Source organism: Hippichthys cyanospilos, chromosome 16 (assembly GCF_059441005.1).
Source record: "Hippichthys cyanospilos isolate Australia breed blue-spotted pipefish chromosome 16, RoL_Hcya_1.0, whole genome shotgun sequence".
Classification (NCBI taxonomy): domain Eukaryota; kingdom Metazoa; phylum Chordata; class Actinopteri; order Syngnathiformes; family Syngnathidae; genus Hippichthys; species Hippichthys cyanospilos.
Genome location: NC_142384.1, coordinates 18,259,436 through 18,282,712, shown reverse-complemented (window position 1 = coordinate 18,282,712; position 23,277 = coordinate 18,259,436). Strand labels below are relative to the sequence as shown.

Sequence of the window (23,277 nt, the reverse complement as noted above, 5' to 3'; positions counted from 1 at the left end):
TTTAAAAACAGATACATTTATTCACAATATCTGTTTTGTCATCTATTTTTGACAAGATTGGGATGACATTTGAAAGTCAGAATTAATCATATTTGTATGACTTGTGTTTATTGGCAAAGGTTTTTAAAAAACAAAACAATAAAACGTTTACAGGTCAGTCATGAATAAGACAATTTTCTCCACTGAGAGTAGACTAAGAATAATATTAGAAGCAAAACAAAGAAATAATTTGAGATTAAAAAAAATCACAGCTTGTCCAGTCTAAAGTATGTAGTCTAAATTAAGACCTTGATTTGTAATATTAAACAACATATAAAAATCTAATAAATCACACACACACAAATAACAAAGCTTGACCTAGTGTGAGCTTTAGCACCCATCACGACTCAACGTTTTAAAAATTCTATATATTTTTTACACTTAAGTGCATTAACAATTTTGTTCTTGGCAATACTCAAGTCTATCTTTCTTGTTTTAGTAGTGCTGCGAAGGAACACTGTATCGTGCAAACAGTAGTTCTGCAGCTCAACACACTAAATAAACTACTTAAATCACAAATTAAAAAAAAAAACACTCAAATGGTGAATACATATCATTAGAAAATGCTCTGAGAAATGGCACTTTGTCCCTTTTTTTTTTTTTTTTGTGCATCTAAAAGGTTTCAGTGTTCGAAGTCCAGTGTTTATGGTTGTTATTTAGTGGGAGCTGATGCGATTGGTCCCCGGCCAAGCGATGCAGCGCTGGGCTCATCTTTTCTTTTCCATTTCCTCTCTCCGGTGCGCACTCGATGATTTATTCATTTGATGTCAGTCGGCCTTGGCGGCGTGGCCCTTGGCGCTCGCGTGTGTCCACGGGTAGATGAGCTCCCCGACAAAGAGCTTCTTGACCAGGGCGCCCCACGAGTCTTTGGGGTAGCAGCTGTAAGTGGGCGTGCGGTACGTGTCCACCACCGTGCTGCTCTTCAGCGGGTTAATCTGCCCCCCCCCAAATAAATAAATAAATTACTGTTGAGCAATGTAATTCATTTGTATCATATTTGATGCAAGTGAGCTTCCCATTGGTTCAAATCCTCGCAAAATTTGTTAGAACCCACAAGATGCCTTTTCAAAATTATCATTTTGTTTGCTTGATTTTAAATTATGAACAAAATGTTCACGTCAATGCATTGACAAATTAGGGCTGTCTAATAAGTCAATAAGCTGACCTCCATGAGCAGGTGAAGAGCAGTTCCTGGCTCTTCGCTCAGCACCCTGAACCTCACACCCTCTGGCCAGCAGGTGGCGCCCATCACACGCACAAAAAACAACAAACACGGAAAAACATGATGTTTGGCTGTCAATATGATTTTCACTGACACGTTTTTTGAATAATGTGTGGGTGTGTGCTTGGGGGGGGCGTACCGGCCAGCCTGTACGGACGACACACTCGGAGGCCGATGGCGAAGAGCGGGAAGGAGTTGATGAAATCCACAGTCAGGTGGATGACGCCTTGCACCAGGACGATGACCAGACGCAACTGCGCCGCAAAGCGTTTCCAATCGGACATCAGAGAGCCCGCAAAAGTTCTCCGTGTGTGTGTGCGTGTGTGTGTGTGTGGGTTAACTTTTTTTTCCCTTCTCTATTCTCACCAGCGTGAAGACCAAGTAGTAGAGCGCAGTGGTGGGCAGCAGGAAGAGCAGGATGGTAAACAGCAGCGTGCCGATGAAGAGCTACAATCACACGCCAAAATTCATCAGTAGATATTCTCTAATTCAACTCATTCAATCACAAAGGCATTTTGCGATATTCGATCCCACGTGCCGTCACCTTATGGGTGAAATTTCAGCTCCCCGGTATCTTCTTTCGATGCTTTCCCTTTGATGTAAAGATCAAAGGATTTGGAAAATTACTTCACAGGGTTAATTAGAATTTTTCTCTGATTTGTATAGTGCTTTATGGAAGCAGAGTGATTTTCTAATCAAAATTTGGCATGCTTTTATTTTGAAAAACAATGTACCAAACCAGTAACAGAATCCATTTGAGAAAGGGTGGGGAATTTTAAAAAAATACTCCTGAGGGGTTATTTTTAATCATTAATTAGTTTTTTTAATGATTATGAAACAATACTAAATAAATAGCAATAATTGGCGAACAAACAGGAATGGTAATACAATTTAAGGCAGCAGTTCAAAACTGAGTTTGACACCTACAATTTAAGGCAAACTAAAATCCACTTTCATTATCGGATGGAATAAAAGATAAAAGAGACAATATCCTGTTTCCGGTGTGTAATACGAAAGGTGGGCTGACCTGGTCCAGGTCGTAGGAGCAGGAGTCCACGCGTTGCCTGAGCACGTTCCACTTCTTGCCCCTGAAGAGCCTCCAGAGCGAAGCCAGGCCGTAGATCTTCAGGCAGTACAGTCTGTGGCCACAGCGCAATATGATAGCACATTAATATGCAATCATATTTCATAATGCAGCACGGCCTATCTTTAGCGTCCGTCCATTCATTATTCACGCCAGCCTCTTTTCCGCCTCACTATCTACTATTACCAGCATAACTCAAAGGAGAGGCCGGAAAGTCACCCCCCTCCCCTTCTTTTTTAGCTGTGTATAGATGTGACCATGATTTCATTTTTCACATGTTTTGGATCTGATTTAGTCGATCTTTTAACAGGTACAGATTTGTGCCTTGTTTGGCTTGTTTTTAGCGCTCCCTCTGGCCGCTGTTGGTAGTGCATTGATAGATAGAAACCATTGAAACGTCAAATATATTTGTGTTCATTTTCCTTTAATTTGATCCACATTTAATTTGATCTTAAACTGTGAAGGTATTCACGACTCTTGAACAAATCAAACACTTCAACCAGTTTAATATAATCTGGATCGATAAACTACAACTAGAATAGAACTAGCGTTGATCCTACAACAAAAAACTGGAACTACAACAAGCAGTGAAAATGTTAACTAGGCTTGTGCTGTAAACAAGAAGATACTAAAAGATTTTGCTGTCGTTGTTTTGTTTTTATCCAGGCCACGATGGTAAATGAGAAATGGCTCATCAGACCTACCAGTTTAAATGTCAATAAATAAGTGAATAAATACATAAATATTGAGAACAACTAGAAGTAGGGCAGAAAGAGCAAAAGCGAATGTAAGTGATGAAAGGTCGCCCCCTGCTGGTGAAGAACCAACCTGGCTCCGTAGACGTAGAAGCAGTAGATGTGAAAGGTGAGCAGCGCCACCATGTCGGAGAGCAGCGACAGAGCAAAGGTCAGGCCCAGGCACGCCGAGAGGCCGCCGTACCACAGGATGGACTCCATGAATGGAGACAGCAGGTGCACGTAATCTGAAAGCCGTCCGAGCCTCGTCTTTTTTTCCGCGCAAAAACGGGACGAGCTAACATGTGCGTGGCCCACTCACTGATCCACAGGTGGATGTGATAAAGGAAGAAGCGGCCCAGCACCTGGTCCAGGGCACGGTTCATCTTCAGCCCGGCCGGGGCGCCCATTAGCCACTGGAGCAGATCCACCAGCTCCTTGGCCACGTGCTAACAACAAAAAAAAAAAGGGACTCGAGGTCAGTCGGCGTCCTGCGTCCTTTACGAGCCAACGGCGCGCCTTACGTCGGCAGCGGGAACTAGCGTGTTGGCCATCATGCTAATGTGGTTGTCCCTGTAGAGCCAGGAGGCCAGCAACAGGCCCAGAGCCAGGTCCACCAGGAAGGACGCAAAGATGTTGGCCTTTCTGCAACAGAACCGGCGTCGCGTTGGACAACACAACAAAAAAAGGACATCTGGCTACGCTTCCAACAAGAACCGAACGTGGAACTAGAACGCAAGCTTATAAATCTAGGTATTCCTGGTGAACTCGTGGTCAGGGACTTGGGACCTGACTTGTAAGCGCCAAAGTAGCAAAGTTTTGAAATAGAGATATGAAATTGTAATATTTAAGGAAAACTCTTGCTACCAAAGGGTTAAGACTTGTAGCCATCTCTGGTAGAATTTGGACTGCGACGAGATCTGGACTCAAAATTGGACATGACCTAGTACAACACCTGAGACAGGCACTAGAAGTGAAAACTGTGGCCCAACATTCAAAATAATGGAATTATCCAATTAATTGTAGGCCAAATATGACTTTCTCCAACTGATAACGGCGCTTTTAAAAAGGACGACGTGGAGACCTGACGAACTGCGCGTGGGTCCGGGCCGGTTCGGGCGAGCTGAGGGTCTTGAGGTGCTGGCTCCTGTAGCTCAGCTGTACACACGACGACAACTTGGAGCGCAGGAAGGGCAGCGGGAAAACATCAAAGACCCTGCAGGGGAGCGCAACAACGCTCGGCATCAATGGAGCCGGGCTAGCTCAGCCTAGCGCGGCGCGGCTCGGCTCGGCTCGGCGCGCGCTCTCCCCTGACCGCATGCCGCAGATCCAAGTCCACGCGGCCAGGACGCGGCCGAGGAGCCAGCAGACGGGCACGGAGGCCCGCTTCAGGAGCTCGGCCACGATGCTCCCCTCTCGACCCTCCGACTGCCAGTGGGTGGACTTCAGGGGACCCTCGTCGTACTTGTCCATGAAAAACAGGGGGCCGCTGCTGGACACCGTGTGGAACACCTCAACACACAACACAACCCGCCTTACACCTTAGGTACAGGAAATATCTTTGGAAGTACAAACTCAAGCGTGACATCAACTGGATATTCAACTAAAACGGGCGTTTAAAATGTGGCCCGCGGGCCGGTTCTGGCCCCCAACCCAAAATATCCATTTTTTTGACTCATTCCGGGTGATCACCGCTTTAATCCATTTAATGAAGAAGAAGTTATTCTCATGAACAGCTAATCGCTGAAAAACAAATATTTCTACTTGCGGTCGCCTGAAAATGACATCACCTGTGCTGGAAGCTCAGGTAATTGCCAATCAAGGCTCACCTGTTGATCACGTGATGTTAATAAGCCGAATGATGATGGACGGGTGGCTGCATGAGCCTTCTGCGAAGGTCACGTTATTTTCATTGCACAGCAAGAGAAAATGAGTGTGTTTAAAGGTATTCATTGGAAATGAAAAGAAAAGTATTTTTCATATGAAGTCATTGATGTTTTATGTTTTTAAAAGTCCTGACATGCAATCCCAGGAGTAAAAGAGTGTCTAAAAGTGGCTGATACTGAACAAGTTCATGATTGAGCTTAAACCTTCTACAGCTCTAAAATGACTAAATGAGTGGACTATCTTACATTAGTAACTATTGTAAACGCGTCTCTGTAAAGAACCCATTCAGAGGCCCCAAATATTGGCAAGATCTTGATTTATCTTCCCATTTTAAAAGGACAAACTATTAAATTGGATGTATTGCCCAGCCTTGAGATGGACAGGGTTCTGCTGTTAAAAGTCAAACCCAAATTGCAAGCGGTCCTGGAAATGAAATGGGAACATGACTTAAAGCGGATGAAGTGTAAAGAGAAGGCAAGCGTGGCGGTACCTGTCTCAACTCGGACGGGGGGCCCTCTTGGGATTCCGGGAGCCCGTTCTGGACGGGATGAAGCTGCGACAGCATCACTTTCCTCTGCTCGTAGTGGACAAAGATCACCTTGTCCTCCTCTCGCTCCTCTCCGTCGCCACTCTCCTTGGCCTCCTCCGGGGGTCCCAGGAGGCGGCAGGTGAAGCCTTTGCGGCCCAGGCGCCGGCTGATCTGGAGCCAGCGCTGGCGGGGGAACATGGTGCTCAAGTCCTTCAGGAAGCTGTCCATGCCTTCCTCGCCGTCCTGGGGCAAACTCCACGAGCCCAACACCGAAAGTTCCACCTGGCTCTCGGCCGCCATCTGACAAGCGGCCAAGGAGACCAAGAACCAGAACCTCATCAGTGGCGCGGGATTGTCAAGAACTGGAGCTACGTAGAAGTACAACTTTAATGTGGAAATAGAATCGGGACCGGGACAAGAAGTAGACCGAAACTAAAATCGGAAGTAGGATTGGAATTGGAACTTAAACCAAAACGTCAACTGGGTGGGACTAGAAGTGGAAGTTACAACAGGGGTGTCAAACCTTTGTAATCCTTTGAAAAGTGGAAGACAACTTGCAAATTTTATATTTAAATCACAACCTTGACGTCATAAAACTTGCCCATGGCGCCGTTGTGTGTTTTGACGGCGTACCTGTTGTATGTAGCGTTTAACGTGGCTGGGTATGAACGGGTAGTGGATGACGGCCAGCACCACGGCCGAGTCGTGCCGGGGGATCCAGCGCCCCACCAGCAGACCGCTGGCCGCGCGGTTGCAACATTGAGGGAAGAACACTTTCAAAACCATTCTTCTCCGTCTTCTGATTCCAGCTTCAAAAAGCAGCAAAGAAATTCAATTAGAAATAATATTCTCTCTCTGAGCTTCGTGCCAGTAAATTTGCACGTCCGTATTCCTGACGTTAATCTTTAATGTATCAATTAAATGTTGATTCATTTGACATACGTTTGTAATGACTGAATCTGATACACATCACAGCGTATATTAAAACAAACTTTCCAGTTGTATTTAACAATCCCTGAGATGTAAGCCTTTGCTGATGTCCCAAATGTTTTTACAATAACATTATTGGGTGTAATGCGGACCAACATCGACTGTCCTCATTTTTGTCCTTGATGAAGGACACAGCACCCGAGGGACAACATTCATTGATTTCATGCCCGTTCGTTAGCAAGCTACAAGATGAGTACCGTTGCTCAGACAAAAGAAATTCTGTGCAACAAGTCCAACTGTATACATGAATTTCCATAACCACAACACCTGAACGGTAGGGGAAAATTCAACAAGTTCATCATCGTTGTCGCGGAGATTTTGCACCACAAGCAGAGGTTTTCCATCAAAATGCGAAAACTAAACGAAATTTCAGTTTCATAAAAAGATAAAAATTTGTAATGCGGTTACAATGAAGGCAGGACATTTATTTTTTGTGATTTTTACCTTACTGTCAAAGATAACAAAAGTTTTACCTTACGTCCACCGAGAACGAGCTACTAGGCGGCCATTTTGTTTGTTGACAGTCCACACATTAAAAGTTCCGTCGGAAGCAAATGTCCGGAAGTAATTGCCAACGAGATTAATTTTCATATTTTTCTTTACACATACACCATTATACCTGACAGTGCCTGTATTTACGTCGTCATCTTATTACAGTTCACATATATTTTTAACTGCGAATATTTTCATTTTTCTTGAAAAAAAAAAGAACCCTTTGTTAAATAATTTAGCCATTGTTATACCTTTATCAAACAATGGCTTTGTAAACCGCTTGCGAGGCTTTGAGAACTTATTTCACTGATGCATATATTTAATATAATGGTACGCTATATTTATAGTTCTACTCACGGCGAATGAGGGGTGCTGCTGTTACTTCTGCAGTCGGGAAAAAAGGAGTCACCCAACTGCAACAGTCACTTATCTCCTTTTGCAGTGACACAGCAACAAAGAGGCGGGATATGGTTCTTTATCGCAACAGTTTGGATAAAAAAAATAAAAAAAAAAGTGGTATTTAAATGATTGTTATACTATATAGCGATTTTCATAAGAACAGTAATTTAATATCCAATTGTTTACCTCTTTTTCCTCATCGATGGCTATAATCTACAGCAAAATTGCCAAAGAGCCAGATAATTCTAATCACTTATTAAAGTGTCGCGTGGAACTCTCGCGATATTTTTACGAACGAGGCGGAAGTAAACACGCCAACACGCGAATGATGGAGCATTCCGAGCCAGATCAAAACTGTCACAGAGATGCCATTTTAAAACTATTTCATTCACGTTTTTTCGCTAACAGTCGGTTCGGCTCATTCCCCTGGACGGTGAGTGCCAACAACTGTCGCATAATCGTGTAGTTTGCATTGTAATTTTTCCTCAAATTACTACAAATTGATAGTTTCTGCTTTAGTTTTTAGAAAATGACCTTGAACGCAGCAAATCACCTGACGTCATTTTAGAGATCCTCGAACAAGTAAGCTATGCCCTTTTTTAACTTATAAATGTGGAAACATGTGGTTAAATGACCATGTTTGTGTCAGACGTGTCTTCACGAGTTATGCCGGAGGTTTCCCCCGTTGCCACGATATAGGAAGGGCTTTCTTTCCGAGCTCATAAAACGGGTGAGTATTTTCCCCCTCCCGTCCACATCATTTTATGTGACCCGCAAAATGATAATTATGACGTAAAGGTTCTGACTTATATGAAATTTGCAAGTCGTCTTCAACTTTTAAAAGGTTTTGAGGAAACAAGTTTTGAATTCGTTACCAATTCCTCTGCTTTACGCGGATGCGGTTTCCTGGATGCTGTCGTCATGGTGACGCCCATCTTTAGGTGGAGGCGGCAGGATGCGAACCTCTGGATGAGCTTTACGACGCGCTGGCGGAGGTCGTGGCGACCCAAGAGGAAGCGGAAGGATACCGGAGCTACTTACTGGTACCAAATTCATAATACACACATTGAGCAACATCATGAAGTATAGAGAACCAAAGAAAGGGTAGCAAACTAAGTTCAGTTTCATGTTGTCCTTAGCCGAGCGGGGTTGCCATCAGCTTGTTGGAGAACGCGGCTTTAATCTCCCAGGGGACGACGGGTCTGGTGACGTGGGAGGCGGCTCTCTACTTGGCCGAGTGGGCCTTGGACCACAAGCGGATTTTTGCCGGAAGGTACCGCAATCTGGAAGAAACTTGCCTTTAGATGTCATGAAGTTCTCTTTTGCAGGAACGTTCTAGAGCTGGGCAGCGGCACGGGTCTGACCGGCGTCGCCGTGTGTCGCTCCTGTGGTCCTTCTTCGTACGTCTTCACCGATTGTCACCAAAGTGTCCTTCAGAGACTCAGAGACAACGTGAGCATCAACGGACTCCTCGAGGACAAAAGTGGAGTTAGTGTACAAGAGCTGGACTGGACTGACGCCACGGACGAACGCTTGAAGGACATTGGCGCAGATGTGGTCATAGCAGCAGGTTCACCACAATAATGCTACTTCCTGTGAAAAAATTTTTCTACTAACCATTATTGGATTAAAATAAATGAATACATACATTTTGCAATGAAGTCATGAAACGTTATAACAATAAGTTGCTTCATGTAAAAATTTATTTGCTTTTAACTTGAAGAAAAATGTACCCTGCCTTTCAAGGAATTCTTTTTTTTAGTTCCCGAGCTAAAAAAAAAAAGATCAATTTTAAAAATATAAAAATGTTTTTATTTTGTTTGCAGTACAGATGTTCCAGAATAACAGACAAAATATGCTGAAGAACGTTTAAAAGTTCCGTGCTGTGTGTGCCGCAGATGTGGTGTATGACCCTGATGTGGTTGTGGTTCTGGTCCAGCTTCTGTCCAAGATCCTAAAGTTGGGTGGAAGTCGGGTTGCCACCGAGATTCTCATTTGCTCCACCGTGAGGAACCCGCAGACCTACGCCGGCTTCAAGCAACGTCTGAGTAGGAAAACACAGCCTCACACACCGATTGGCCAATCATGCCCAGGAGGCGGGGTTGAAAGATTTTTGATTGACAGGTGACGCTGGAATCAGCCACCGGGTGATGAGCGGAGCTGTCAATCACGTCTTTGAGTACAACAGAGAGTCGCACATAGAGCTTCTTCAATTGTTTGCGTGTCAATAAAGTTTTAATTGACAAAAGTGTTGCTTCAGGGGAATGTTCAGGAACAATTCAACACGGCCGCAGTTTTCGCTGACTCCGTTGTTGGGTCACCTCGAAGAAGACGAAGACGAGGAGGGGGCCAAGAGCGGTAGGACGTTTTGATCCCAGTTGTCATCCCAGCGCTGCCCCCTGCTGGCACGGAGGTTTCTCCTGAACACACCTAGTTTGCCATCACCGCTTGGGAAGTCTGACAGAAGACTCTGGAAACACAAAGTTTCAAAACTTGTAGATAATTTGTTTATTTGTATAGCCCTAACCCCCCCAAACCAAACAAGCTTTGCGCTGATTCGGAAGCGCTTGGCTGAAAAAAACATTTCCCACCTTAAGCTGCTGGGCCAGTTGAGGAGCATCAGAGAAGATGAGGCCGTTAAGCTCGTGCTTCACAAGCTCTTCCAGGCTGAAAGATTATTTCTCTCGCTGATTTATTACGAATCAAAGAAAACGCGTCCTTTTTTCGGTGGAACTCACCACAAGAAGTTGACGGCGCATACGGGCAGGCAGCATCCAAACATGTCCACCACCTTCATGGGCAGGTCCAGACCGCTGGAAGACTTGTGGAGACACACGCCGAGGTCGGCGCAACCTGAAAACAAACCCGATTGCTTGGATTGACTCACATGAATTCTGTAGGTGTTAAAAAATACGGGAGGTGCGTATGAACGAGACCTAACAAGACAGGATAGTCTTCGGCCTCCAGCCAGGGCGTGCAGATCTTCACGTGCTCCAAACGTAGAGCCTCAATCACCTTCACGTAGCGCTCCTTCTGAGGACCTTTGCCTGCACAAAGACGCACGGACGTGTCCGTGACGGCCGCCAGCAAACAACAACGGCAAACGTACCCGTGATGACGCAGATGAGCGGCGGTAGAGTTTCTCCCGCTGCGATGAATTCTTCGTATTCTGTCAGGAACAAGGAGGAGAACCTTAGACGGTTAACTTGATGGTGGTGTGCGGCAAAAGAGTTTCGCTTGCAGTACCTTGAAGAGCCTCCAGGAGAATGGAGAAGTCTTCATCCTCTGCAAAGGCACGCCAAAGTGACGTATATAACCACACAATCACATTATATAAACACACACACACACACAAAATCAAGCACTACTTGACAGATGAACCGATTGCGTACAATGCATCCGTCTCAGTGCAATTCACTGCTCTTCCACTGGATGGCAGAAAATTATTGAAAGTGTGGACGCATTCCTAAAAGGGACCGATTGATGTGGCGGCACCTGTCCAGCTGGTGCTGCTGATGAGCAGGGCGGGTCGATCCGGCCTCAAGGTCACAGTGTCCTTGTCGAAATCTCGTACGGAGAAAACAGTCTTCTCTGTCTCCTTTATGCCATCGTCTTTGTTATCGCTACAGGAAAACAGAAACGAAAAGAATGATTCATTTGCATGCGGCTCATGCTTCACAATAAAGCGCCGATGTTTGCTAGTGCGGCGGCACTTGCCCGATGTGGCGAAATGCAGGAAGCGTGCGCGAAAGCCTGACAAAAAGCTGGTGTCGCGACTCCGCCGACGTCTCTCGGAAGATGGCCGCCGGTCTGTCGTAGAGAGTGGTCGCCCTGCACGCGACAAATCACCCGCTTCATTGACCTTCTTGACTTCGACCAGTTGTGGGCCGATTAAGATCGTTGAGCGGCCTTGCACTGAGTTTCTTCATAATGACTTGGAAGCTTGGCTGGGTGAAAATCCAGAGCTCTTTTCAAGCTCATTTCATAAAGTGTGTAAATGTTGTAGTGGTAAAAATGTGTAATAGCTTGTTGAAGAGTTAGCATGTTGCTAGGTATGCTAAAAGTCATTAGCGCCAAATCTTACTTGATGCCCCAGTTCTTGTGCAGGTCTTCCTTCATGGCGTTGGTCACGCACAAGTGCTCGGACGCCAGAGGACCAAACATGTGCTCGTACCTGCGGGAACCAAAAAAATTATTTATTATTATTATTGCATTAAGGTAGCAGAGGGCATTTTGTCGTTCAAATATCTGCTGAGAAATTCCTTTTTGTTGTTGTCCAGAAAATGCCACTCACCACTTTGCCAGCCGCACGAGCGGGTGGGCGTGGCCATGGCTGAGCGCCATGATGGTGTAGCCGTAGTTGTGCCAGTCGATGATCAGGCGGCCGCCGCGGAGAACGCACGCCAGCCACGCCGACGCAATGCCCGGCAAACCGGGAGGATTCTGGGAAGGTAAATCGGCGGAGGGGTAACGCACTTTTGTGATTGGCTGTCGGGAGTCACGTGACCCACCTGCATTAGTATGTGACCGTGCGGTTTGAGCATCAGGAGCACTGCGAGGACTTGAGCAAACTGAATGATCACTTTAGTCACGTAGGCGAAAATCTTCGGGCCACCTGAAAGTTTGAGGATATTTTCATCAAAAGGGGCAAATGGATTTCATTCATGTTGACCAAAAGAGTGTAGAAATCAAATTGGGGTGTGCAGGCTGGTGTTGGCGAGTCAAATCATACTGAAATAACACACCTCTCAGTTATTTACATTCAACTTTGTGTTGAATGAAAGTCAGCACACACTTGCAATCATGTTTAGTGCATCTGATTCCTCGGATTAACGCCAAATAAAGTTCAGATGTTCTAGTAGGCTTTGCTCCACATTTTTCAGCCACAAACTCTATGGTTTATTGAAAAATCCCACAGCATCAGAATGAATCCGTCGCTTACCCCTGAAGCCTTTGACTTCCGCGATCGAGACGATTTGAATCCTATCGTCTCTCAGCACGTCTCGGTGAGGTTTGCTGCCTAAAGGGGAAAAAAATTAACACAAATTCTATTGATATCCACTGTATGTAAAGGATCGTCCACCCTCCTTTAGGGAGCAGTGTTTTATTAAGTACATTGTCCCTCGGTACATGAACAAAGAATTATGAGGATGTATGTCTGAGTGTATTTTACCTAAATAGCCTACAAGCGTGACTTGAAACCCATGTTTACTGAGCGACAGCGAGTGATACTGCATGCGGGGACTGCGACCGATGTCCCCGAGAACCAGCACGCACAGCCGTCGCTCGCTGCCGCCGTCCCGCCGCCTCAACAGACAGCACAGCGCTACCAAGAGGGTCGCGAGCGTAACCGACGCCGACGGCCACCAGATGCCCGAGCCGGCGCCGTAAAACGCCGCCAAAAAAAGCGCAACCAGCCCAAAAAGAAGAGGAAAAGAAAGAGTTTGATTGTGAGTGGGCGACGCCATGTTTGTTTGTGATGACGTGTGGTGCTGGTGGAGGCGGGGCTGCAGATTTAAAGGGACAGCAATTGGAAGTTACTTGTTTTTTTTAATCCGCTCCATTGCTGTTTTTTGTTTACTTTTACTTACTTCTAAATAAGTTGAATAATGTAAATAAAGAACTGCATAACAAATTGGTATCAAATTCGTATGTTTACAAAATGTCCGGTACAGCCTGACACCACTTGTCAACGTTTGGTTGGAGTCGTTGAGGACGAAGCGATTTTCGTCCCCCATTTTATCACCATTATTTTCTCCAGGATATTTTTTAAACGTAATTACGATTTAAAAAAAAAAAAAAAAAAAACGTAATCCCAAACAAAACAAGGGCACGCGAATACGTTCTCGCGACGCCGCAACGAGACCCCGCCCCCTGCAGGCTTTCGGGGGACGCGTTCAGGTGTCCTCGGAGCGAGCTGCAAACATGCGGACAGGCGGGCTGCGGCTGGCCTCTTTGGCGGCTCTCTTGGCGGCGGCGTGCTGCCGCTGCGGCTCGCGTGCCGAGGTGATCGACGACGTGCTGGGCAGCCTCTCCAAGGGCGCCGCCTTCCTGGAGCTCCAGCATCAGCACATCAACCTGGACGGCGTGGTGGGCTTCCTTATGCTGCAGGGTGGGTGTGGGCCGTCTTTGCTGCTTCGTGGCGCAGCGGCTGCATGCTCTAGCAACATCTGCAATTGCAAATGATGTCACAACAGATGTTTTCCTACCTTGAAGAATATTGCAGATTTGGTTCTTTCTTGTAATATATCAAGATGCAGTCGGTTAAAATGGAATGTCCTACCCTAATGTCGTAATTTTCGACTTGTAAGCTATTAAAAAAAAAAAAAAAAACTTTTGAACTGTTGTCGCCGTAACTTGATTCTTATTTACGTTGCAACTTTATTCGTGCAAAAATGATTAAAAAAACAACAACATACAATTCCAGCATTCCTGCAGATATACAGTATAACGTTGTCTTTTAGCATTATTTATTTTCCATGACAAATCACGTCTTATAAAATGACATTTCTTTTTATACTGTACTCCAAATTACTGTACATTATAAAGTGGCCCACGGCACACTAACATATAAAATATGCGCCTGAAAGGTTTGTTTTATATAACGGAGAGCTTTTCTATACATGCAGAAAAATCGCGAATGAACTATTTGTTACTGAATTGCAGTGCAATGACTTAATTTTACCACAAATTTATTATTATTATTATTTTTTTTTGCACATGCGCATCAGCCGAGCTAAAGGAGGCGGTGCGGACGTGGCCTCACTCGGACCCGGTCAGCTGGGCTCAGAGGACGACAGCCGTGGAGCTGGTCAAGCGTCTGGACCGCAGCTTCGAAAACGCCGTCGCCGCCCTGCGCAACAACGACCCCAAGTACTACCAAGGTGACAAATGCCCATGTCGGGCTCATTTACTGCCATTCAAAATTGGAAATATTAAAACCGCGTGGTCAGTGAGCAAAGCGTTCTACTAATATAGGGTAATGATACTTTCCATTCCAGAAGCAGTAAAATAAAATGCTCCAGGTGAGGTTTGAACTCACAACCTCGGCATTGCTCCGCAAGTAACTGTTTTATAAGTACCGCGCGCTAACCAATTGCGCCACTGGAGCGTAGAGACTTTTTCACGGTCTCTGCATTTGAAGCGAAAGTCAGGGTCAGGATTTTTTTTGGTCTTTTCTAGCATTGAGTGGAAACCACTAAATGACACGAATTGCTGTGAAGATATGTGGCGTGATCATTTGCAAACGTGACCTTGTCCGGCAGAGTTCGAGCCTCTCCTGTCGTGGACGTTCTGGCGCGTTCCGCAGGAGCGCAGCAGCACCGACGCCAGCCTGGTGTACGCCGCCACCACCGCCAGCGAGTGCTACGACGAGCAGCTCAGCGACAAGTGCCTCACGCTGCTCCTCGGAACCTGGTGGGGACACTTGAAAAAAAAAAGAAAAGATTCAACTTCATCATAAGGGGATTGGGCCAATGAGAAACAAAAACGCTTGGCAGGATGCACACTTTGATCTCACGATTCTGACATTAGACACAGAATTATCGGGTCTCACTTAAAAAAAAAATCAGAATTCAGAGTGAGATGACGGCCCTGCAAATTTTTTTTTTTTTAAGAATTCTGACTTTATAATACCACTAAGTCAGAAGTTTGACTTGAGTGAGAGTTCCGGAAAAACTTTTGTTTTCGTTAATTTTCAGAATTTTTACTGTCAAGTGAGACTTCTCACTTTGAGTATAAAGTGAGTCAGAAGTCTCAGAATATTTCGGAACATTCTGCGAATAAAGTCAGAATTCTGGGATAAAAGTGAAAATCCTGTCACATTTAGGTTCATTTCATTTTCAGAATTCTGACTTTATTCTGAGAAGTCTGAATTCTGAGTTTAAAGTGAGAATAAAGTCAGAATGGATGGCTAAAAAGTAAGAGCAGGGATTTCTCAATCCTCGACTGTCCTCTAGTCAATGCAGAAAAAGTATGGAAAGGTCATGCAAAAGACGTCTTTTCTCGAGCGCATCTTTTTCTTTGCAGGAAGCAGAAGGGGACGGCGTGCATCGTGACCAAGCCCTGCCGCGACACCATGACCCGCTTCGGTTGCCCGCACTACTCGCTGTCCCACCAGCTGCTCTACTTCCTGATCGGCAAGATGGTGAGCGGGCCGGCGGGAGGCGGCCCCTCCCGTCCCGCCGGGGGCTAACCCACCGGGGCGTTTGTCAGAAAGGGTGCACCGACCTGCTGAAGGGCGACACGCGGGCGTCCCGCGCCAACATGACCGAGCGCGGCTACCAGAAGATCTTCTGCTCCAACATGATGAAGGCCAACCGGGACATCGCGGCCGAGGGGCTCAGCCAGCAGACGGCCGACATCTTCATCGAAAACAGTCAGTGGGAACTTGGCCTTGACACGTTTGACTATGCCATCATGGGTTCCCGTCCTTGCGGGATGACGCCTTTGGGAAGAAATCACATGATGAATTTGATGATTATTTTATACACTATTTTCCTGGCATTTAAAAAGAACTTTTCCCCACAAAGCTACCGCATTTGATCTCCCCCCCAAATAATATTAACATCGGGCAGCAGGGGAGGCAAGATCCGCGACCTTTGACCCAGTAAAGGCCTGCCTTTTCCACAGTTCTCATCTGCGGCTTGGCCGGCTTCTCCGACTTCTACAAAGCCGAGTGGCTGCAGCACATCCTTCGGCTGCAGGACGGCGAGCTCGGCTGCTTCGGGCGCGACCGTAAGTGGGCGAGCGTTAGCGGCGTAAAAAACGTACGCCCGCGTGAGCTGCCTCGCGCCGTTTTGCGTCCAGGCGGCATCATCTCGCAGATGATCGGCGACGAGCTGCTGGAGCAACTGCAGCCGCATCGCCGCGTCAAGAGGCGGGAGAAGATCCTTCCCGGTGGGTTGGCGCATCGCCGCCGTTGCTAGTCACTGGCAGACAGACCGGCGCGGAAACGTTAGCATTGGCAGCCATGTTGGCGGGCAACGCTCCGATCAAACACATCTGAATTGGAATGTCAAAGTTTTATTCATCAAAACAAACAAAACAACGTTTATGATGTGAACTGGACTTGCCGCCTGACTGGTTTTGTCCATCCTATGTATCCTATGTCTTTGTTGTCTCAAGATGGCTGCTCCAGTCACATGACGGCGGTGGCGGTCGGCGCCCTGGGAGGATATTTAAACTTCTATCTGACGGAGCAGGACATCACCAAGAGGCCCCTTTCTTGATCCCTTTCGTCCTGCCTGCCTGTTTTTTTTTTTATGTTGGGACTATTTAGTCTTTAAGGACAATAACAGATATATTTTAGGTCAAGAAAGTTCCTCAGTAGAGCATAGACGTCCCCCAAGGCCCCGATACACCCCAAATCTTTACATTGCGTGTTTTTTCTGGACCATTCTGCTAAGAGACAAACGAAAAGCGATATTAAGAAAGTTGAGGTCAAGGCTGTCAAACTAAAGGCCCGAAGGAGCACATTGGGGCCCACAAAAGAATATTTCAGGCTTTTGTTCTCAATCCATTCACTGCCATTGACGGGCATACTCGTCAATAAGGTTTTTTTTATGCTACTCCACTGTAAATTTAATTCTTGGAAATAACGTTACTGATGCACAGACACCAGGAGGTGGCATTCCTGGTCCAATTTAGAGATTGCACACAATATCTTGTGGGTCTTGAAATGTCAAAATGAAGGGGCACATTGGGGCCTCTGTGACATCTTATGGGGCCCACGAAATGTTTCAAGCTTGTGTTTCAATCCATTCATAATGTTACTGGTGTGCAGTCACCACTAGATGGCATCCCTGGTCCAATTTAGAGATTAAACGCACTATTCCGTGGGTCTTGAAAATCAAAATGCTGGAAAATGGCTGGCAGTGAATGCATTTTAAAAATGATCTTAATCAAATGCAGGTTGATTTTTTGTGGGTTGATAAGGGACATGAGGTGAAACTGCGTCATGTTTTGTCTGCAAACAAACACAGTGCGGCTCAACGTCTTACTAGCAGACATCAAGTGTAGCCTTTTGTTTTAGGCTAGCATGGTCAAAACAACTTGGAGAATTTAGGTTCTTCAGTTAGAGCCAAAGCATTAGCAATAACAACATGGCAGTATTGTTCTTTTTATAGCATAACAATGAAGTCACTTTTCTAAATGGAACAAAAAAAGATGTAGCTGTTTGAATGTCACTAAAAAAAGCATGTGGCTCATGATGAAAACAAGTTTGACATCTGTTCTAGTTTCCAAGACATGTTTAGCATTGTATTATGTATCATATGTGAAGTATCATGAAGTATTTAAGGCTTTTTTCATGCATGGAGCATTCATGTTTGTAGAGTGAAACACTCCACCCCTAATAAAAGTTGTCCCCGAGTGTCTTTGGTTGTGTGTGTGATGGTCACTCATTCCAGCGGGTGACTTTGTAGAAGAGGGCTTTGAGGAGGCGGGCTTCATAGGTGACCGTGTTCTTGCCCATTTGGATCCGAGACTCCTCTAGCGGTTGCTCGATGACGGCGGGTACATCCCTCCCGTACTCTGAGAAACCCGCCGACCAAAAAAAAAAAACCCCACAAAAAAGGCATTAGACTCGGTCCCACAACTGGCGTGCGCCTGACCCATTGATGTCAAACTCAAGGCCCGCCACATCATTTTATGTGGCCCTCAAAATGATAATTATGACTTTCTGACTAATATACCAAATTGGGGGGGGGGGGGGGGGGGGGGGGTAACATTTGTTTAATAATCCCCCTTTTGAAGTTTTTACTGGCCTCGGATTTCGAAGCCACCAAATTTCTTCAAGTACAAGTTTCTTTCCCTATATATAGTGACCTGAGTCACTAACAATTTAGCAAGACGTTGCTTCATGTTCCAATTCATTTACTCTTAATTTGAAGAGAAAACAACGCTTGCTGTCACAGCATTAAAAAGCATCTGATGAAATTTGCTGACACCTTGGGAAACGTTTTGTGTTAGAGGATCACCTTCACAGTTCTCCAAGAACTGAATGCACTCCTGGACCACCACCCCCTTCAGCGTGACGATGTGCTTGGACATGTTCTCCAGCAGGGAAAGGAAACAGCGCTTGGCGTAGAACCATGTGTCCGTCACCAGCTACACACCACACACATGGCGCCAGCATATTAAAAGAAATCATTTGGCCTAAATCCATTGAAATAAGGAGAAATGACCTTCTTGTTGTAAGGCTCCAAGCTCTTGATGACGCGAGAGATGCCAAAATCATAGTTGCGTTTGGCGCAGTACAAAGTGCTGAAGATATATATATATAAAAAAAAGCCTATCAATATACAAACATCTCTTTTGTTTTCAGGACTCTCAAGACGTGTAAAAGTCACCCGAGGACCAGGTTGACGATGCACAGGTGGAAGACTTTTTTGTCCGGGTCGTCGTAAGAGATCTGCTCCTCCTCCTTCTCGATCTTCCTCATCACCTCCTCGGCCTGGAAGGTGTTTTTAGTCCGCCGGGGCCAAATAGTCACGCCGTGCGGCCATTTTGCAGGAAGTTACCTCTTCATTTTGGTTGATCATAATGTAGGACACGCACAAGTTGGCTAGCACCACCGCGCTCACGTTTAAGATCTAAAGCAGCGCAGGTAAAGAAAAAAAAACAAAAACAACATGGATAGAGAGAGAGAGAGAAAAAGGGCAGCTGGCATCACAAATCCAATCTTAATTAGGTTAAACTTGTTGAAATTGGAGGACACAGCAAAGTATTTCAACAGTCAATTTGTTATATTTCAACAGCCCACACACAAATATATGTATACACACATGTACACAATATATATGTATACATATAAACACACATATACATATATACATAGATATATGTATACACACGTTTTCAAAACTGTTTGACTGTTTTAATTAACTTAAAATTATTTCTTAAACTGTTGAGTTTCTTAATTAAAAACACCCCCCCCCCAAAAAAGAAAAAGTCTCACGCACAGAAAACAAAAGGCACGGCAAAGTGTCTTTTCTCTATTTTTACCGGCGCTTTGCGCGAGCACAGGCACTCCTGCACACTACACTGCTCCACCTGCGCATAAAGGTCAAGGGTCAAGCGACCCCCTCCGGCATTAGGCCGAGAAGCCGCCGCCCGCCACTCACGTTGGTGTAGTGCTTCTTGACGATGGGCTCGTAGAAGCTGATGGCCTCCTTGTACTTGTTCTGCATGAAGAGCACGTGGGCCACGTTCAGCTTCCACGTGTCGTCCTCGTTGCACACCTCCATCGACTTGTGGAAGATCTTCTCCACCATGGCAAAGTTCTCCCGGTTCCAGTAGATTTTGGCTTGGGCCATCAGGACCACGATGTACCTTGTGCCCAAGAAGAAAGCGGGATTGAGACGACGTGGCGAACCGCGCTCGGAAAGCGGCGCGACGGCGGCGTGCACTGACTTCTCCTGCATGGTGTCGTACTCCTGGAGGGCTTTCTTCTGCCCTTCGTCGTCTCGGGCCGTCTTGGCCTCCTGCAGCTGCAAACGCATCCGAGTAAGTCTCGCCTCGCCGGCGTCATGGCTTCAGGAGACCGCCTTTGTTCAAGCATTAGCACTGCGTCGTGGATCTTAGCGACCAATTAACCAATCAACTTTAAGGACAAAAATGTATGCTCTCCAAAAGCTGATTAAAAATGGAAATGATGCAAATCCGAACATACGGCGAAACCCATTTCAACTGCGAGTTTGTAATTTTCGTTTTGACACTTTTGCAGATAGCGAACAATCGAATAAAAGGGGAAAAGTGTAGACGGACAACCTGCTTGGCCAGCTTGCGCAGCTTCTCCGTCATTTTGCCGATCATGTCGTCAAACTTCCTGAACGCCTACACGCACGCAGACAGACGCGTTTCAATGATCGCGCGACAGTATTTGGGATCTTTCGAGGATGCGGCTACCTCCTCCGGTGCCGTCTGGCAGGTCAGCAGCGCGTCCAGAAACTCGTACTCGTACTGAAAAAGAGGCGCGGGCGCATTGGTGGACAAGCTTCTAGAATAAAAGAGGACAAAAGGACACCGACTGGGGAGAGCAACTTGTAGGTGAGGTGAGCGTTTTCTGCCAGGACGTCGGCCGCCAAATCGAAATACTGCCAAGACAGCGGAGCAAAGTCGTTTGCCGGTCGCTTCCCGAGCACAAGGTCGCGGGCGGCGGCGGCACCTCGTGCTTGCAGTAGAGCAGCAGCAGGTTGCCGAAGGTGACGGGCGGGAAGGACGGCTGCTGAAGCAGGAAGGCCAGCTTCTCGAAGCCCTGCGAGGGATTGCTGTCCATGTTGAGCAGAGCCTGGTTGTGCAGCGTCACCGTGTCCAGCTCCTGCGGCCACAAGTCACGCCGCTTAACTTACGGGGGATTGGAATTCTTCCAGCCTGATGCCCGCATGCGTTCTCTTGTGCGACGGTAAACTTTGGAACTACATTTGTAGTGCTATGTTTTAAATCTCTATATCTCATGCTTCTACTTTATCATTGAGCAGTAGTATTTTTTTTTGTATATCATGCAAGTTGCCAGTTATCTCTGACTGTGTTCATATTGTTGTATGACATTATAACGTTCGACTGGTCAGCATGCCTTTTGAAACAAACGCCACTAGAGGACACTAGATCTTCTCCCAAGATGAGAATGTGAACACGCACGCAATCACGCACGCACTCACATACTCGGGCTCACCTCCTCTGTTCTCGGCGGCATATCCGTCAAAGCCTCCTGAGCTCCTTTGACTGCAAATGAATATTGAAATCATCAAATCATCTTTTCTTCACATTGCAATTATCCCAAATAGAGGACATGTTTTTGCATGACAAAAAGCGCAATAAAGCTGCTTTACAGTGAAAAGGAAAGGCTTTTGAGGATGCAACGTGGCTTCCAACTATCAATCAAAGCAAACGTTTGTGTATGCCATCGCGGCCGGCTCTCTTACGGTTCTTGAGCTGGTACTCGATGGCAGCCTTGAGATTGAAAGCCTCCACCAGAGCCGTCTGATGCAGCACCAGCGTGTTCCCCACGCTGCGCACGTCGATGCCCTCCGTCGTCAGGCCCACGCTCAGCTCTGCCGCAAGGAGGGAACGCGCGTATCACGATCGTATTTTTCCTATTTGTGATGTTCATGCCAATTAAAGTACCGAATAAAACTCTTTTTGATCATTTTTTAATGTTACAAAAATAAGGACTTACTGTTCACTCCTTACAACAATAAGGACATATTCATTATAGCAACCATGATTTTTTTTTGTACGCTTGCAACGATTATAAACGGATGCGGCCCCACCGTTACTTGCAACGCAACGTTGCCGTAAGCTGACGTCTCTCGATAAAGTTTTGACAGTGATCGGTATCCGCGGGCCAGCTCGGTTACCTGGATGCTCGCGGATGCCTCGCTCGATGATCTCGCCGATGTATTTGAGGGCCTGCGCGTAGTTGCTGAGCCTATAGTAGCACAGAGCGATGTTGTACGACAACGCTGGGGCGCAGAACGAAAAAAACGGTGAATAACATTCAGTTTTGTTTGTTTTTGCAGGCGAGCTTGTGCGCTTACCAGGCACGTATCCCAGCACCTGCATGGCCGACGTGAACTTCTTGCTGGCGTCCTCGTATTTGGCGTCCTGGTAGAGTAGGCAGCCCATGTTATAAACGTAGTCGGGGTCCTCCGGGGGAAGCTGCTCCACTAGAGACTGAGAATACAGAGAGATAATATCCAGCGGTCAGAAATGCGATTAGATTACGTTCGAGTTACCTTGGCCGCAGAGTAATTCTCCTCAAAATATTTGATGGAGGCTTGCAGTTTGATCATCTGTGTGGAAGAAGGAGCGAGACACTTTGAAATGTCAGCTGTGTTGTTTTTGTCTCCGATTCGATCGAAGCAAACGTGAGCGGACCTTGGTGTGGCTGTTGGGCGTGTCCAGGGCGAAGGAAGCCTTGGTGGCCTCAGCGTAGGCGCCCGCCTTGTACAGGCTCTGGGCGTAGTACACCCGGTACTCCTCCACCTCAGGGTGCAGCTGCGTGAGTTGCTCGTAGCACTCGGCCGCGCCGTTGAAGTCCTGGACGTGATAGTAGCAGAACCCCAGTAGGGACAGCGCTGCCCAAGACTGAGGGGACAAAAAATAATAATAATAACAAACGTGCAGGAACATTTTTTTTGCATGTGTTTACAATATATGCAAGCGGATACCCGATGTCTTGATTTGAACTTTTGAAGCCGGCAGACTTGCAAACTAGCAGACGTTGTTTTAAGATATTAATTTAGGTTGACTGCATTATCGAAGACTTTCATTGGCATGTGCTATTTTATTCTCCAATATTGAAGCTGTGGGAAAGTTGGTAAGACGTCACGGTGATCAAACACTTACCTTGGTGTGTTTTTGAAGTTGGCTGTTAAGGATGTGAATGGCCTCGACATACTGGCTGTCCTTAATCTGCAAGACAAATTGATGCTTTTCACTCTTCGAAGCCAAACATTAAGTGACCTTTTTAGTGTTGAACGGCATGTTCTCTTTGTAAACCTAACCGGTATCTTTTTCGCTTATTGTTGACCTATGTATCGTCGCTAACAAGAAGGAAAAAGAAACATAATTCAGTCGCTATTGAAATGTATTGATGTCAAGCTACTAAGCTAGCCTAAAAACATAGCTAACTACTCCATTACATAAAGTTCGTATTCTTACCAGTTTATAGATAGTAGCAGTGTACTCCCCGTCTTTTATCGTCATCATGATGTCAAAACGTGTAGTTTTGACGGCCCGAAATGAGCCAAATTGAGGAAAAAAACAGCAACGCTAACTAGCTTTTTTTTTGCGAGCAACAGCACTCACGCAGAGAAAGCGGACTTGTTACCTAGCAACATCTCAACCGGAAGTCAGTTTTGACGGACGTTTACGCCAACCAATCATCTTTGAGAAC

The 23,277-nt window shown here is 46.1% G+C and overlaps 5 protein-coding genes and 1 non-coding gene across 8 annotated transcripts; 2 read left to right on the top strand and 4 right to left on the bottom strand.

The window, feature by feature from the left end:
- Window positions 1-86: 86 nt before the first annotated feature.
- pigq (phosphatidylinositol glycan anchor biosynthesis, class Q) lies at window positions 87-7,548 on the bottom strand. Of its 2 annotated transcripts, none has more exons than XM_088437518.1 (13): window positions 7,335-7,548; window positions 6,129-6,304; window positions 5,457-5,795; window positions 4,395-4,591; window positions 4,164-4,295; window positions 3,604-3,724; window positions 3,402-3,528; window positions 3,174-3,327; window positions 2,289-2,400; window positions 1,628-1,708; window positions 1,401-1,515; window positions 1,205-1,266; window positions 87-974 (listed from the first exon to the last, which is right to left on the bottom strand). In XM_088437518.1, exons 2-13 carry the CDS (start codon window positions 6,279-6,281, stop codon window positions 807-809), a joined length of 1,761 nt encoding a protein of 586 aa, XP_088293644.1. In that variant the 5' UTR covers window positions 6,282-6,304; window positions 7,335-7,548; the 3' UTR covers window positions 87-806. The 2 variants fall into 2 exon arrangements, with proteins under 2 accessions (XP_088293644.1, XP_088293645.1); XM_088437519.1 differs by lacking the exon at window positions 7,335-7,548 and adding an exon at window positions 6,959-7,012.
- A 107-nt stretch (window positions 7,549-7,655) lies between these two features.
- eef2kmt (eukaryotic elongation factor 2 lysine methyltransferase) lies at window positions 7,656-9,624 on the top strand. Its single transcript, XM_088437522.1, has 8 exons — window positions 7,656-7,809; window positions 7,896-7,958; window positions 8,026-8,106; window positions 8,318-8,419; window positions 8,516-8,649; window positions 8,705-8,946; window positions 9,275-9,424; window positions 9,501-9,624. Exons 1-8 carry the CDS (start codon window positions 7,702-7,704, stop codon window positions 9,605-9,607), a joined length of 987 nt encoding a protein of 328 aa, XP_088293648.1. The 5' UTR covers window positions 7,656-7,701; the 3' UTR covers window positions 9,608-9,624.
- alg1 (ALG1 chitobiosyldiphosphodolichol beta-mannosyltransferase) lies at window positions 9,168-16,779 on the bottom strand. Of its 2 annotated transcripts, none has more exons than XM_088437520.1 (16): window positions 16,451-16,779; window positions 16,149-16,306; window positions 14,630-15,822; window positions 12,550-13,546; window positions 12,319-12,396; window positions 11,888-11,991; window positions 11,671-11,819; window positions 11,461-11,550; window positions 11,094-11,207; window positions 10,872-10,999; window positions 10,623-10,661; window positions 10,486-10,545; window positions 10,313-10,423; window positions 10,115-10,229; window positions 9,968-10,043; window positions 9,168-9,846 (listed from the first exon to the last, which is right to left on the bottom strand). In XM_088437520.1, the coding sequence occupies exons 4-16, from the start codon at window positions 12,842-12,844 to the stop codon at window positions 9,694-9,696; spliced, it is 1,512 nt and encodes a 503-aa protein (XP_088293646.1). In that variant the 5' UTR covers window positions 12,845-13,546; window positions 14,630-15,822; window positions 16,149-16,306; window positions 16,451-16,779; the 3' UTR covers window positions 9,168-9,693. The 2 variants fall into 2 exon arrangements, with proteins under 2 accessions (XP_088293646.1, XP_088293647.1); XM_088437521.1 differs by having other exon boundaries at window positions 9,699-9,846; window positions 10,318-10,423.
- On the top strand, window positions 13,248-17,752 carry c16h16orf89 (chromosome 16 C16orf89 homolog). Its single transcript, XM_088437523.1, has 8 exons — window positions 13,248-13,488; window positions 14,108-14,260; window positions 14,642-14,792; window positions 15,405-15,522; window positions 15,591-15,753; window positions 16,008-16,112; window positions 16,185-16,274; window positions 16,503-17,752. The coding sequence occupies exons 1-8, from the start codon at window positions 13,302-13,304 to the stop codon at window positions 16,604-16,606; spliced, it is 1,071 nt and encodes a 356-aa protein (XP_088293649.1). The 5' UTR covers window positions 13,248-13,301; the 3' UTR covers window positions 16,607-17,752.
- Window positions 14,394-14,487, bottom strand: trnai-uau (transfer RNA isoleucine (anticodon UAU)). The gene is made up of 2 exons: window positions 14,450-14,487; window positions 14,394-14,429 (listed from the first exon to the last, which is right to left on the bottom strand). It is a non-coding gene; the product is annotated as a tRNA-Ile (tRNA).
- Window positions 17,484-23,215, bottom strand: ift70 (intraflagellar transport 70). The gene is made up of 19 exons (XM_088437516.1): window positions 23,043-23,215; window positions 22,728-22,793; window positions 22,257-22,466; window positions 22,115-22,171; window positions 21,917-22,052; window positions 21,737-21,841; window positions 21,302-21,430; window positions 21,052-21,101; window positions 20,545-20,697; window positions 20,408-20,473; window positions 20,286-20,339; window positions 20,148-20,213; window positions 19,791-19,867; window positions 19,502-19,709; window positions 18,899-18,970; window positions 18,728-18,831; window positions 18,563-18,641; window positions 18,356-18,485; window positions 17,484-17,909 (listed from the first exon to the last, which is right to left on the bottom strand). Exons 1-19 carry the CDS (start codon window positions 23,088-23,090, stop codon window positions 17,773-17,775), a joined length of 1,947 nt encoding a protein of 648 aa, XP_088293642.1. The 5' UTR covers window positions 23,091-23,215; the 3' UTR covers window positions 17,484-17,772.
- Between the last annotated feature and the right edge of the window lie 62 nt (window positions 23,216-23,277).